The 12,373-nt window shown below is 37.7% G+C and overlaps 1 protein-coding gene across 1 annotated transcript; it reads right to left on the bottom strand.

Moving 5' to 3' along the window:
- Nucleotides 1–512: 512 nt before the first annotated feature.
- Nucleotides 513–5,083, bottom strand: LOC110019442 (trans-cinnamate 4-monooxygenase-like). The gene is made up of 3 exons (XM_020717101.1): nt 4,233–5,083; nt 3,904–4,037; nt 513–1,387 (listed from the first exon to the last, which is right to left on the bottom strand). The coding sequence occupies exons 1-3, from the start codon at nt 5,015–5,017 to the stop codon at nt 789–791; spliced, it is 1,518 nt and encodes a 505-aa protein (XP_020572760.1). The 5' UTR covers nt 5,018–5,083; the 3' UTR covers nt 513–788.
- Between the last annotated feature and the right edge of the window lie 7,290 nt (nt 5,084–12,373).

Below are 12,373 nucleotides of genomic sequence, written 5' to 3'. Positions count from 1 at the left end.
TGTTATTTCTTACGAAGTGCAAGTTCTTTTTCAAGGAAAACATTTTATTTGCGGATGAATTTAACGTGTGCTCCCCCAATCGGCCATCATATGCACCAGGAGCGGCCGATGCATCAATTAATTAACCCGCAAAACGTAGGTCTTGTACAAGATTTTTATAAGAGTCAAACATTTTTGAGCTATTCATAAATAACCAGTGCTATGTTGGTGAATGTACATAAATAAGCCAACCCGAGTCTATCGAAGATATCCTCCCAACTTCGGCTTAGGGCTGCTGATCAAGATATTTTATCTCTATTAAAGGCGGCAGTAAAGTAATCGTCCGTCACTTCTGATTGTTGCTGCATTTTTTTAATTTGTTAAATTTACGTTACACGATTAATAACTAATCCGAAAAAATACAACATTAAAAACAGAGTTCTATTCTTATTCGAAATGATCATAATTTACGTACCAGTAAACATCCACTCCATTCCCACCAAATATATCGTCTCTGAACAAATCAACCCCCCGCTTCCTTCAATCACTTCGAAAATGTACATAAAAGCAAGAAATAGAACCAGAACTTGACCGAGCGGTATCAAGCTTCAAGGAATGGGTTGATGAATTCCATAACAGTCTGGTGTCCGCCAAATCCAGGATTTCTGATCACAAACTTCATCAAAAACTTTGGATTTGGCAACACCAGACATTACCAGTACTCATCAACCCATTCCTTCCCTCACCCATTTAGAAAAGTTAAAGCAAAGCAACAAACAAAATAGGAACTCTTAACCGAGACCGTTACGTCAGAAAACCCTGGGCTTGGCGACAACATTGTAATGCTTAAGAATATGGAGGCTAAATTGCCCTCCCTTCTCAGCAGTGTCAAGCTTCTCCATGCCCGGAGGAGGCAGGAGCTCAAAGTTCTGAACGAGGCGGCCGAGGGTGATTCCCAGAATAGGGAGGGCAAGGATGATGCCGGGGCAGCTGCGGCGGCCGACGCCGAAGGGGATGAATCGGAAGTCATTTCCATTGGCCTCGACTTTGAATTCTTCTTCGAGGAAGCGCTCGGGACGGAACTGTTCGGGGTTTTTCCAGTGGGAGGGGTTGTTGGCGAGCCACCAGGCGTTGACGAGGATCTTGCTCTCGGCGGGGATTTCGTAGCCGCCAAGCTTGGCGTCGTTGAGGTTCATGTGGGGGACGAGGAGGGGGATGGCCATGCGAAGCCGGAGGGTCTCTTTTATGACGGCTTGGAGGTAGGGGAGCTTGTGGGTGTCAGGTTCGGTGATCTGGTTGCCGGGGCCTAGGACTGTGTCCAGTTCTTCACGGAGCTTGCGCTGGACTTCGGGGTTGTTTACTAACTCGGCGATGCCCCACTCGATTGACCATAGAGTTGTCTCGATTGCTGCAGATTGACAACCAGGCATTATTTTATTTCCATAAATTATAAGAAAGAAATAATTCCTAATTTATCAGAAAAAAAATGTAATGATTTCTAAATTCATGCTGATTAAAAATTTAATCAAATATCTGAGCCAATTTTTTTCGGTAGCTAATGAGCAACATTTTATTTGAAATTTATAAAGCAAATCAGGAGATGGCAGAGGAATTTAAATCCAAAATAAGGCAAAACAATTCGCATACCAAACTCCGTTATTATTTTCTACTGCGCTAGTTAATGTTTGGCAAACCAACACAATGAAAGATGTATCGTCCACCTTAAAAATCGGTGGGACATTCGCATGTGAGGGAGTTGAGAAAATTTAGTGATACTTATTGATTGATCTCAACTAATTCATTAGAAATTTAATGAGTGAGGGTGTATGTCTAAATATATTGCATGCAACAGATAAAAAAATGTTGATGTTGTATAAAATAATTATATTATAAATATTAAAGAAAGTTTAAAGTTTAAAATTGATTTTTATTTTTGTTAATTGTGGTTATCAATTATCATTCAAATATTTTTAGGACATGAAGTGTAGTAAGATTAGTATAAATATATATGCTCAAAATTGAAAAAAGTATTTTAACAAGAAAAATCTCTTATAAGTGATTACTAATATTATCAATAATACCTAAAATACTATCATGTGCAACTAATCTGAAAACAACTCGTTCGGATCTAATAATCTTTCTCCTATTATATCTAAGTGTAAAGTAGGATTATTAATGTTTTCTTTTTTAAATGTGAAGTGTAGAATCATATATTTGTTGCAGGAGAATTTCAATCCTAAAATTTTAATAAAAAAAAATTGATTTTTTTTTTAACAGATAAGGTGGTAACTAGCACCGACGACCTCATGTAATTTTATCCAAATACGAAGCCAATGACTATAGGAGACGTGGGAATGTTTTTGCTGCTCGTTTTCGGGTGGCTTTAACTGGGCATAAATTGACCTATTCAATTAATATTTACATGTCCGGCCTAGCACCTGCTATCCTGCGACTAGTAACCTAGGGATTTAACGCCCTGACGGGAGCGCGAAAATCCCCCAACTCCGAATGGCATCACGCCGCATGAGCCACGGGCTTGAAGCAATCAACCATCAGAACTAACAAAAAATGGGTAAGTTGTAGAAAAGGATTTGTATTGCCAAAAATATCTGCACGAATCTCAAAGAGAATGAACAATCAAGATGAAAGAGTCTCCCCTCATGCTAAGCAATTAACTGTTGATTTAAGACCGAGCATGAAGTCGCGTCTCCAAATCTGGGAAAAGTTCAAGCTTTGAAGATGGTTCCCTACTGATAGCTGCAAGACCCACCGAAATTGAGTCATAAATCATCTCGACAACGAGTTTCATAAGATACCCGTATAGGTTGTGACAAGATCCGTCTAAGACCTTGCAATATTGGGAGATCCGGTCAAGAATATAAACCAACCAGAAATGCGAGACACAAGTCATGTAAGACTCGAGCCGAATAGAAAATGAGCCACGACTTCCTCAACAACAAAAAAAAAATACTGACTGATCACGTTCGGTCGACTAACCTCGTGTCCGGATGTTACGACCACCTTAACCTACCGCTTTGGTTGACTGTGCTGGGAGATCCGGTCAAGAATATAAACCAACCAGAAAGGCAAGACACAAGCCCTGTAAGACTCAAGCCGAATAGAAAATGAGCCACAACTTCCTCAACAACAAAAAAAAAATACTGACTAATCACGTTCGGTCGACTAACCTCGTATCCGGACGTAATGACCACCTTAACCTACCGCTTTGGTTGACTGTGTCAAATGACACCAAGAAAAATCATCATGTGGTCGACACCTCGACCGACCAATACGTACTTCTGAGAGCACATATATCAATCGATCGGCAGCTTAAGTCAATAGACTTCAAGCTAGTTGACCAGCAAATTACCGTAAATATTAAAATTCAAGTTATAATACAAATATAACATATAATCTATACAAAAAACTAGATTCTTAACGACATCAGAAAAGATTTTCATAACATTTTCCTTTTTTTTATAATTGTATAAAACACGCTTCTATAAGTATGGACAAACATATAAATAAAAGTAGCTCTTCCTCGATCCACCCTAAGACTTATTCAACTATCTCCTCTTTCTCCCCCTCACTCGCTTTGATTCTCGTGGCATAATTCACAAAAAATAAATTAGAATCAAACAAAATTATTTCTAAAAGTAGATTTCTCTCATTTTCTAAGTTGATTATTAATAATTTATCTCATTTTTGCTATATTTATAGGGCAGTGTAAATAAATAAATTTATGATAAGTTGGTAAGGGCTCCGTTAAAATTTTTACAGGGTAAACAATTGATTTAAGTGGCCATGGCCCACAAAGTTAGAAGGCGCATGATTACCATGCCAATGTGCCTTTGGATGCAGTGAGGATTAATTAATTATACCGTCAAAAAATTTATCGATGTTAAAAAGAAGCGGAAATTTTACCTGCAACGTTGATGTTCTCGACGATGTAGAGAACGTTATCCTCGTTAATCTCGCCCTTCTTTTCGGCGTCAAGTATATGATCGATCGCGCACTTGAGTCCAGCGTTATCCATCGGCTTCGTGCTCGACAATTTCCTGCATGCATAAATTTCGCATGAATCTGAGCCAAAACTTAATAGCATTTCTGCGGCGGAAGCGGGGCGCTGAATCCAATGTCTAATGGCGAGATCGAAATCGAGCGGAAGGATGCGGCGGAAGCGGGGCGCTGAATCCAATGTCTAATGACGAGATCGAAATCGAGCGGAAGGAAATAAAGAGAAACTAACTCACTTCCTCTCCTGAACGAAATAGTCCTTGAACAGGCGGAGTCGCACATCCTTCACCTCCTTGCAGATCTTGAGATAACCCCTCAGGAACGGCCGGAGAATGGGGATGAAATCCCCATAGTTGTACTCGAAGCTCTGAGCGAGGCGACTCCGCTCGTTATTAAGGGCCCTTAGCTTCATGAACAGTGGATCCTCCTCGCTCTCGAACCTTCGATCAAACATGATGCGGTACATATTGTTGTACATCATGAGCTGCAGGCGGCGGCGGATCACAATCCCCTCGGTGGTCGCCTTAGGGTTTTGACGGACATCCTCGACGACGCGAGCGGCCTCATCTTCCCAGCCATATCGGTATTGCTGCACGACCTTGTTGGTGAAGAAAGGGACGGTCATTATGCGACGCATCTTGCGCCAATGCTCGCCGTATACAGTGAAGACCATGTCCTGGCCCTTCCCGGTAAAGATATCAAAGACGACGTTGCGAGTTCGGGAGCCAAATTCGACGCCCTGAGTATGGAGGACCTCTCGGGCAAGTTCCGGCGATGAGACGACGACGAGATTGCGCTGGCCCATTCGGAGAAGAAAGATCTCACCAAACTTCTTGGCGATGGAGGCAAGGTTTCGGTGATTGAGATCGTCGCCCACCTGAAGCCAGTTGCCGAAGATCGGTACCGGAAGAGGTCCCGGCGGGAGCTTGAGCTTCTTACCGCTAAGCTTAGAGACGACGATGGCAAGAGTCACCGCAGCGAAGAGGCCCAGTAGCGCCTTCTCAACGAGCACCAGATCCATGGCGCTGCGAAGAGAGAAGAATGCCGCGCTGAGATTAGAGCAGACTGTAATTTAATTGGTTTATATGGAAGAGGAGGGTAAGGTTTTATAGAGCGACGTCGGGGGCGGGTTGGTGAAGTAGCACCGTTAGCTTTAACGACTCGTTACGGGGTAGGTAGAGGCCTACGCGCGGCCTTGTTAGAAAAGGCTCTTAGGTGCCGAGTGTTTACTATAACGGCGTTCATTTAGCCACATCTTATGTCAAGACTTTTTTCTCAAAATCATTTTTTGCCGTTTTCAAATGGCAAATGACTCCTACATTGTCCCTACTTTTGCAAAGGATTAAAAGTCAGTTTTGCCCCCAAACCTAACAATGTTCTGTGTCTCATCCTTTTGGCTTTACATCATTCATTTCTTTACACGATGATGTGCAGAGACGAGTTCTTTATACAAATAAATATCAAGTTGTTGATGTATCCATTCACCGAAAGCACTATCAGTAGTTTATAACAAAAACACTCCATATCAATTTTAGGCCTCGTTTGATACGGTGGCGCGATTTTCGTTTGCGGGATCCGCTTCTTCGAAAACGTGTGTGTCGCCGTCCTCAAATCGCAACCTTTTTCAGATCATCGTTCGGACGACGAAACCAGCGAAGGAGAAGTGTAGGAGCAGTGCGGGTTTTTTTTTTTACTTTCCGATCTTCTGTTACTCTAAACGATTTGAGGACGGCAACAGTAACCCTTTTGTTTTTCCCCTCTTCCTACCGCGTTCGAGTGCTCTGCGGGTTTAGCTTTTACTGAATGCCGTAAACCTGTGTTCCAAGTTTTCAATAGAATTTAATGAAACCTGTGGGCTGTAGGACTTCAAAATTTTATTTTAATGGAAATTTATGCTCACAAAGTTCATAGTGGCGATTCCAACTTGAACATATTGGAAGAGGCCTTGCCTAAACTCGATGAACTTTCAGCTAGTTATTTTTACAAAAATATTTTAAAGCATTTTAAAATAAATATTTTTAAATTATTTTAAAAGTATTTTTAAAAATTTAATATTTAAAATGTTTTAAAAAATTTTAAACATTATTTTGAGAGGAATTTTGGCCTAAGTTATCTGAGTTTGTAAATTAATTTATATTTGTTATGTGAGCTAGCAAGTGCCACATTTTATGTAACATACTTGAACATGACAAAGAAAACCTAAGTATGAGAGGTTCTCCTTTTTTTTTATTTGTATCATTATTTTTTTTCACTTTCACATAACTAACATATGAAGAAAATTTTAGCACAAAGAGTAATACTTAACACATGTAAAAATATTTAACGCATAAAGAAGCTTATACAAGGAACATCCCACACATGCATGGAGACTACATGTCATAGCATATGAAAGCAACATATGAAAGCGTATAAGAATTATATATATAAAAATACATTAAACTTATACCTGAAAGTAAACTATACATTGAGAAAATCTCATAGGAAACCTACACATGATTCTTTCAAACTCATGGGTTTAACACTTGGAGAAATCTTGTAAGTCTGACACATGGTTCATTGAAGTTCATGGATTCAATATATGGGGAAAATATATGAATTCTACACATGGAGGTAAATTACACATGGAAAAAATTATAATAAAATCTACACATGACAAAATATGAAGCCTACATATGGAGATAAACTATGCGTTATGAAGACCACACATGTGGAGGGTTTATACATGCAAAGGAAAAGCACATACATGTGAACTATACATTGAAATTTTACACATGTAAATAAACTAAACATGAAAATCCTACATATAAAAAAAATCATAAATTGCAATCTTACATATGAAGACACATGAAATTTACATATAGGGTAGAGTTACGTTAGGACTATATGTGCAAGTAAGTTACATATGAGGATGTGTATATATTTAAATAACATATGCAAATAAACCAGTTGAGGTAGGGTTTAGCTATGGGAAGAAATGAAGAGGGGTTAGTGGCTTTGCCAAGGTTGAAAGGAGAAGGGAGAAAAGAGGAGGGATGTGTGGTGTGGTTCGACCATTGAGCGTGTGAATGTGGATTTAGGCTAATGGATGTAGGCTGTGAGGTATGAATCAAAGTTTTTTAGGCTACGAGATGTAGAGTTTGTGGGGTGAAAGGTGGAAGTTTTGGCTAAAGTGGAGGTGGACATAGGCTAGGTTTTTCGGCTAAAGTGGGAATAGGGTTTCAGGCTAAGGTTAAGGAAGGGCTAGGGTTTCAACTCGGGTAGACAAAGAGTTAGAGTTTTAGCTAAGGTGAGGAAGGGCTAGGGTTTAGACTAGGGTAGAGGAAGGGTTAGGGTTTTGGTTAGGGTGGGGAAGAGCTAGAGTTTTGACAAGGGTAAGAAAGTTTGGTAGACAAGTGGTGTACTTTGGCCTAGGAAGCAGAGGAATTTTTGTATAAGAATGTAAGCGAACTACACATGTTAACTACTCATGTAAGGAGAAAACACACAAAATTTACATGGAGAGAGTTACATGTGATGAAGAATTCATATGGGGATGGAAGTAAAATACACATTGCGATTTATAAAGAAAGAAAAACATGTGAATAAACAAAAACACATAGAAAATGTACATGGAAACTTCACATAGAGAAAATTTTATAAGTAAACTTTATATGAACATATAAGAAAATAACCAGATGGAGAATAAGTTATGTTTACATCTAAAAATATGAGGGTAATCATGACATAATCATACATGAAAGTAACTAAATGGAAAATGGATGGAAAGTGTAGTGGTGAGAAGAGAAGAAATAATGAGAGGAACTACAAGATAGAAGAAGAAGAAGAATAGAGAAGTGAAGAAGTAGAAGAAGTAGAGATGAAGAAAAATAGAAAAGTAGAAATGAAAGAAGTAGAAGAGAAGAGATGAAGACAAATAGAAGAGAAGAAGTATAGAAGAAGAAGAAAGAAGAGAATAAGTAGAGAAGTGGAAGAGAAGAGAGGAAGAAGTAAAGAAGAATATAAGCCAAGCAGTAGAAGAAGAGAGAAAGCATAAGAAGAATCTATAATGAAGAGGCCAATGAGCACTAGAGGAGAAGCAGATCGATCAAGAATGCCAAAAGTTGGAGAGCACACTAAAGAGAAAAATAAAATGGTTGATTCCTTCTTCTTAGAAGTGAAGGGGGTTAAAATATGCGGTAGAGGTGGTGACAGACAAATGCAATCTTGGTTAGCACTTCAAAAGCGAGCGGGAGGTGGAGTAATGATGACATAGTCATGTTGCCTTGCTAGTGTAATTATGTTTATTTGTCGAACAAGTGGCGTAGTTACACCCTTGGGTGGCATGGCTGCAACATAAGTGGCGTAAACATGTCAAAAAGAGGTGTGGTCTGGTCCATGATGGATCAAGCTTTTTAAAAGTGTAATTGTGAGCTGATTTATCATCCATTTTGAGTACTAAGTCACATGTTACGAATGTTCTTTCTTAGACCATTGTATCATAGTACTTTCCATTTTTATCTTAACTTCTTTTTATCATATTAAAGGTTCATCCCAAAGTTCTTCTAGGAGGTCCAGTGAGCAGCTAAGACCTTCATTGATTGCTTTCTTCCACTTTTATAACTTGCCTTCTTTGAAGTTCATAGGCGTAAGAACATTTTGGCTATGAATATCATATTCAATGGGCCGCACAACTTCGATCCCAGAATATATTGAATCTTCTTATGATGTTGGATATAGTGTTGTTCGTGGGCTCATGCAACCTAGGGAAGATCTATGAAGGAAGTGGTGAAAGAAAATGGATGGAATTTAAAAAGCACTAGCTTATATTATCTAAGAAGATACTAAAAGGTCCAAGGAGAAAATTAATTATACCTCTAAAGTCGAGAGAGTAAAAAGTCCTCCAGAGTCTAAAGTCCTCAGAGAGTGTCTAATGAAAAAATTCTTTTAAGAGGGGAGAGTATCCTTATTTATATGGTTAGACATAGGCCTTACAATGAGAAATATTAAATAATTATAGTGCAGTACGAAGTTTTCCCACATAATGTTAATGAAAGAAAATACTGAAGTGGGTGTCATACGGCTTCTAAATGGATATAGTTGCTTGTTCTTTCCTTGATGATGACTGATACTTCAATGATTGATTTCTTTTGTGGGTTATGGCTGGATGAACTCAGTGAGTCACCTCCACAAGTCAACTCGACTGCTGGGATATGACAGCTGACACTTCGACAAATAATGTTGGAAGGTCACCTCGACGAGTTGACTCTACAGGTCAACTTGACAAATACGACACAATAGCTAGCAATTTGACAGATGAGGTTGGTACGTCACCTTGATAGGTCAACATAACAATTAGGATAGGATAAGTACGACAACTAACATTTCAAAAAATGGCTTTTTTAATCCTGTAAGGCTCGTTCGGCTGAATCGGTTTCTGCAATCTTTTTTTTTATATACAATAATATCCTTTTATTTAATTTTAATAAATTTATTATAGAAATGTTATTTGAGGCATTTTAAAAGAAGTTCAAGTACTTTAATGCTTTTTGCAAGACTTTGATGGTGTTCATTTTTTCTTTTTTTTTTTTTTTGGTAAGAATTTAAACATTAGATCTATTTAACTTTAAAAAATACTGTCAATTTCATCAGCTTCCCCCAACTTCAAATTCTGATGTTTCAATTAAAAGTATAAAATTTAGGAGTTCGATTTCGAAGCAAGAAAATCGCTTTGTGAATTAATTATAAATCAATAGCACATATAAATGCCATGATAACACCAAGAGCCCTTTGACAATTGTGCCATCACTATAGTATGTCATTATACAGATTCGAAGCAAGAAAATCGCTTTGTGAATTAATTATACATAAATAGCACATATAAATGCCATGATAACACCAAGAACCCTTTGACAATTGTGCCATCACTAAAGTGTGTCATTATACAGCTCTATGATGTCACATAAATTGCAGCAAGTTTCTTAAGATGCAATTTAATTTTTTTCATGGCAATTGCATTCACTAAATAATATTTATTTTGAGACCTTGATACTACTTATATCATGTATTAAATGTTATCATTTTTAAGCGTTGGTTATTTTAATTCTTGATGACACACACACATGTTATTATTTTTGTATAACTACACCTGTCAACATGACACGAAGACCAATCTAAACAATCCATTGAAATTTTTTATGTCAACAAAATGTTTAATTAGCCTAGACACTGGTGCTAATATGGAAGATGCACGCGTGTAGTGGCAATTGGCGAAAAGAGAAATTAGGTGATTTTTGGGATAATTGTTCTGACCCAACACAGCCGTCTCTTTGACCTATTTACTTATCGGTTCAAAGGAGAGCGTTGGACCAAACTCCATATGCCTCTGTCAAATGGTTGGTGAACCGATCAAGTTAACATGTTTTACAAAGTACAAGCCTTTGTGGTTCTAAGCCACTAGTGGATACTAATCATCTTTTTATATACTTTAGAAAAATTTACATACCATTGGCGGCAGAGTTACAAAAGCATTTTAGTGGGAATACAAATTACAAGATTTGAAAATGCTCTGAGTCATCTTCATCAAATTTAAATAGAAGATATCTACATATCTAGATAAAATATAGATTTTTATTTACTAAGTTCTAAACTATTAAATTTTATGATTATATGCGATACGTCATCAACTAATTTTATCGTTTGACACAAATCTCGAGGATTAACATGAATCCTGAAACATTTTTTTTAACCTAAAAGATTCAAACTCAAATTAAAATCATCTTGAACTTCAATTTTAGCAAACTTATTGTTAAACTAACCCACTGGACGAGAAGAACATAATGACACAAAAATTAGCCCAAGCCGAGCTAAATCAAGCCCGTATCAAGTCAACAAACTATTTTTAGAAGCTTTGAGCGGTTAATTGAAACGTCATATAGATACCAAATCTCATGATCATTGTGGTCAAATCATGCGTCTTAATGAGACAAATCTAACAAGCTCAGGATCACTCAATTCCGATATTATTAAAGCAATTCAATATCCACAAAATATTATTTAATCATGAGAATCTCTCTAAGTCGTCCAAAGTAGTAATTTAAAGTTTTTTTTTTTTTATTTTTATTTTTTTTATAGCAGAGGAGACACTGTCAGACTCTAAAAATAGAGTCACATTGCGTCTACTTGCATGCAAATGCATATGTTATATTAATTGCAATTAGTTTTATTCTTTTTTAAATATTAAAAAAATTATTTTTTTTTTGAAAAAAAATTGCAATTGCATTAACCAAAAAGAAACAAAAGGAAACAACAAATAAAGACCCAATGACCCTAGACAAGATGACTCGTATCCTCTTGGAAAGCAACAAAAAGAGGATCATCATCAAGCACCCAATACAAGTAAAATCTATATCGACGGTCATTTTGGCGCAAGTAGGAGGATCTTTTTTAATGCTCCTGAAAGTTTGTTGGAAAATAAGCTGCTTGAATCTAAACAGAAAAACAAAATTAGGATTGTTGGGAGCTTCCAGTTGCCAGACATTTCTATCCATAATTCTTCGTGAAAAGTCCATAACATTGACGTGTCAGTCTCAATAATAATTCCCCGACACTCTATCATCCAAGCTTCAATGAGAGTAGAGAGAGCTAACACAACTATCAATTCCACTTGAATGTTGTCCCAATGAAAAAGCCCTTTACTCGTAGCTGAAATAAGTTCTCGCAACTCATCACATATGAAAATACCAATCCCTGCCCGCCCTGAGGAGTAAAGCACACCATCAATATTGAGTTTAACCCAACCTGGAGGGGGAGGATACTAGAAGGAATGAGAGCATAGCCCGATATACTAACTAGCACCATAGTGCTTCGAAAATGGGTATAAAGATGAATATGTAAAAAGATTCCAACACATTAGAAGCCACAATCATAGAAGTACCATGCAGATTTCCACGGAAATACCTTAGATAGTACCACAATCTGTTATACGTACAAGAATATGTTGAACTACTTCAACAAGTCTACGCATGAGGTATCCAGCATCTGATGTTCGTACAACAGTATCTACAACTCCTTTGCGGGCTCCGTAGCAGGAAATTATATATTCTGTCATAGAAAGCACGCCAACAAGAAAAAAATATTCCATATGGAGTTCGGATGCAGTTATGTGTCCATACTTCAATCAAATCTCGCCACGTGTAAACCGTGATCCCACCAAATAAAAACCAAATGACGCTTTATTTTAATGCATGACTTGGCCCGAACCAGGTGCAAGCAAGCTAAAACGCTTTTTTGACACGTGACATGACCCAAACCAACCCATCACTTCGAAAACATAACCCTTCTGAGCAAAAAAAAAAAAATTTTTTAACACCCTTTTGTGTTACCCCTTAATTAATTTTTT

The sequence above is a fragment of the Phalaenopsis equestris genome, unplaced genomic scaffold (genome assembly GCF_001263595.1).
Source record: "Phalaenopsis equestris unplaced genomic scaffold, ASM126359v1 Scaffold000055, whole genome shotgun sequence".
NCBI lineage: Eukaryota > Viridiplantae > Streptophyta > Magnoliopsida > Asparagales > Orchidaceae > Phalaenopsis > Phalaenopsis equestris.
The sequence above is the reverse complement of the archived record's forward strand: the minus strand, read 5'-3'. Positions and strand labels throughout refer to the sequence as shown.

Excerpts from the sequence above, each read along its gene's own strand:
- LOC110019442 (XM_020717101.1), bottom strand. The coding sequence starts at position 5,017 with ATGGATCTGGTGCTCGTTGAGAAGGCGCTACTGGGCCTCTTCGCTGCG. Across the intron at positions 4,038-4,232 it reads TATTTCGTTCAGGAGAGGAA|GAAATTGTCGAGCACGAAGC; the intron begins GTGAGTTAGTTT and ends TTATGCATGCAG. Across the intron at positions 1,388-3,903 it reads CGAGAACATCAACGTTGCAG|CAATCGAGACAACTCTATGG; the intron begins GTAAAATTTCCG and ends GTCAATCTGCAG.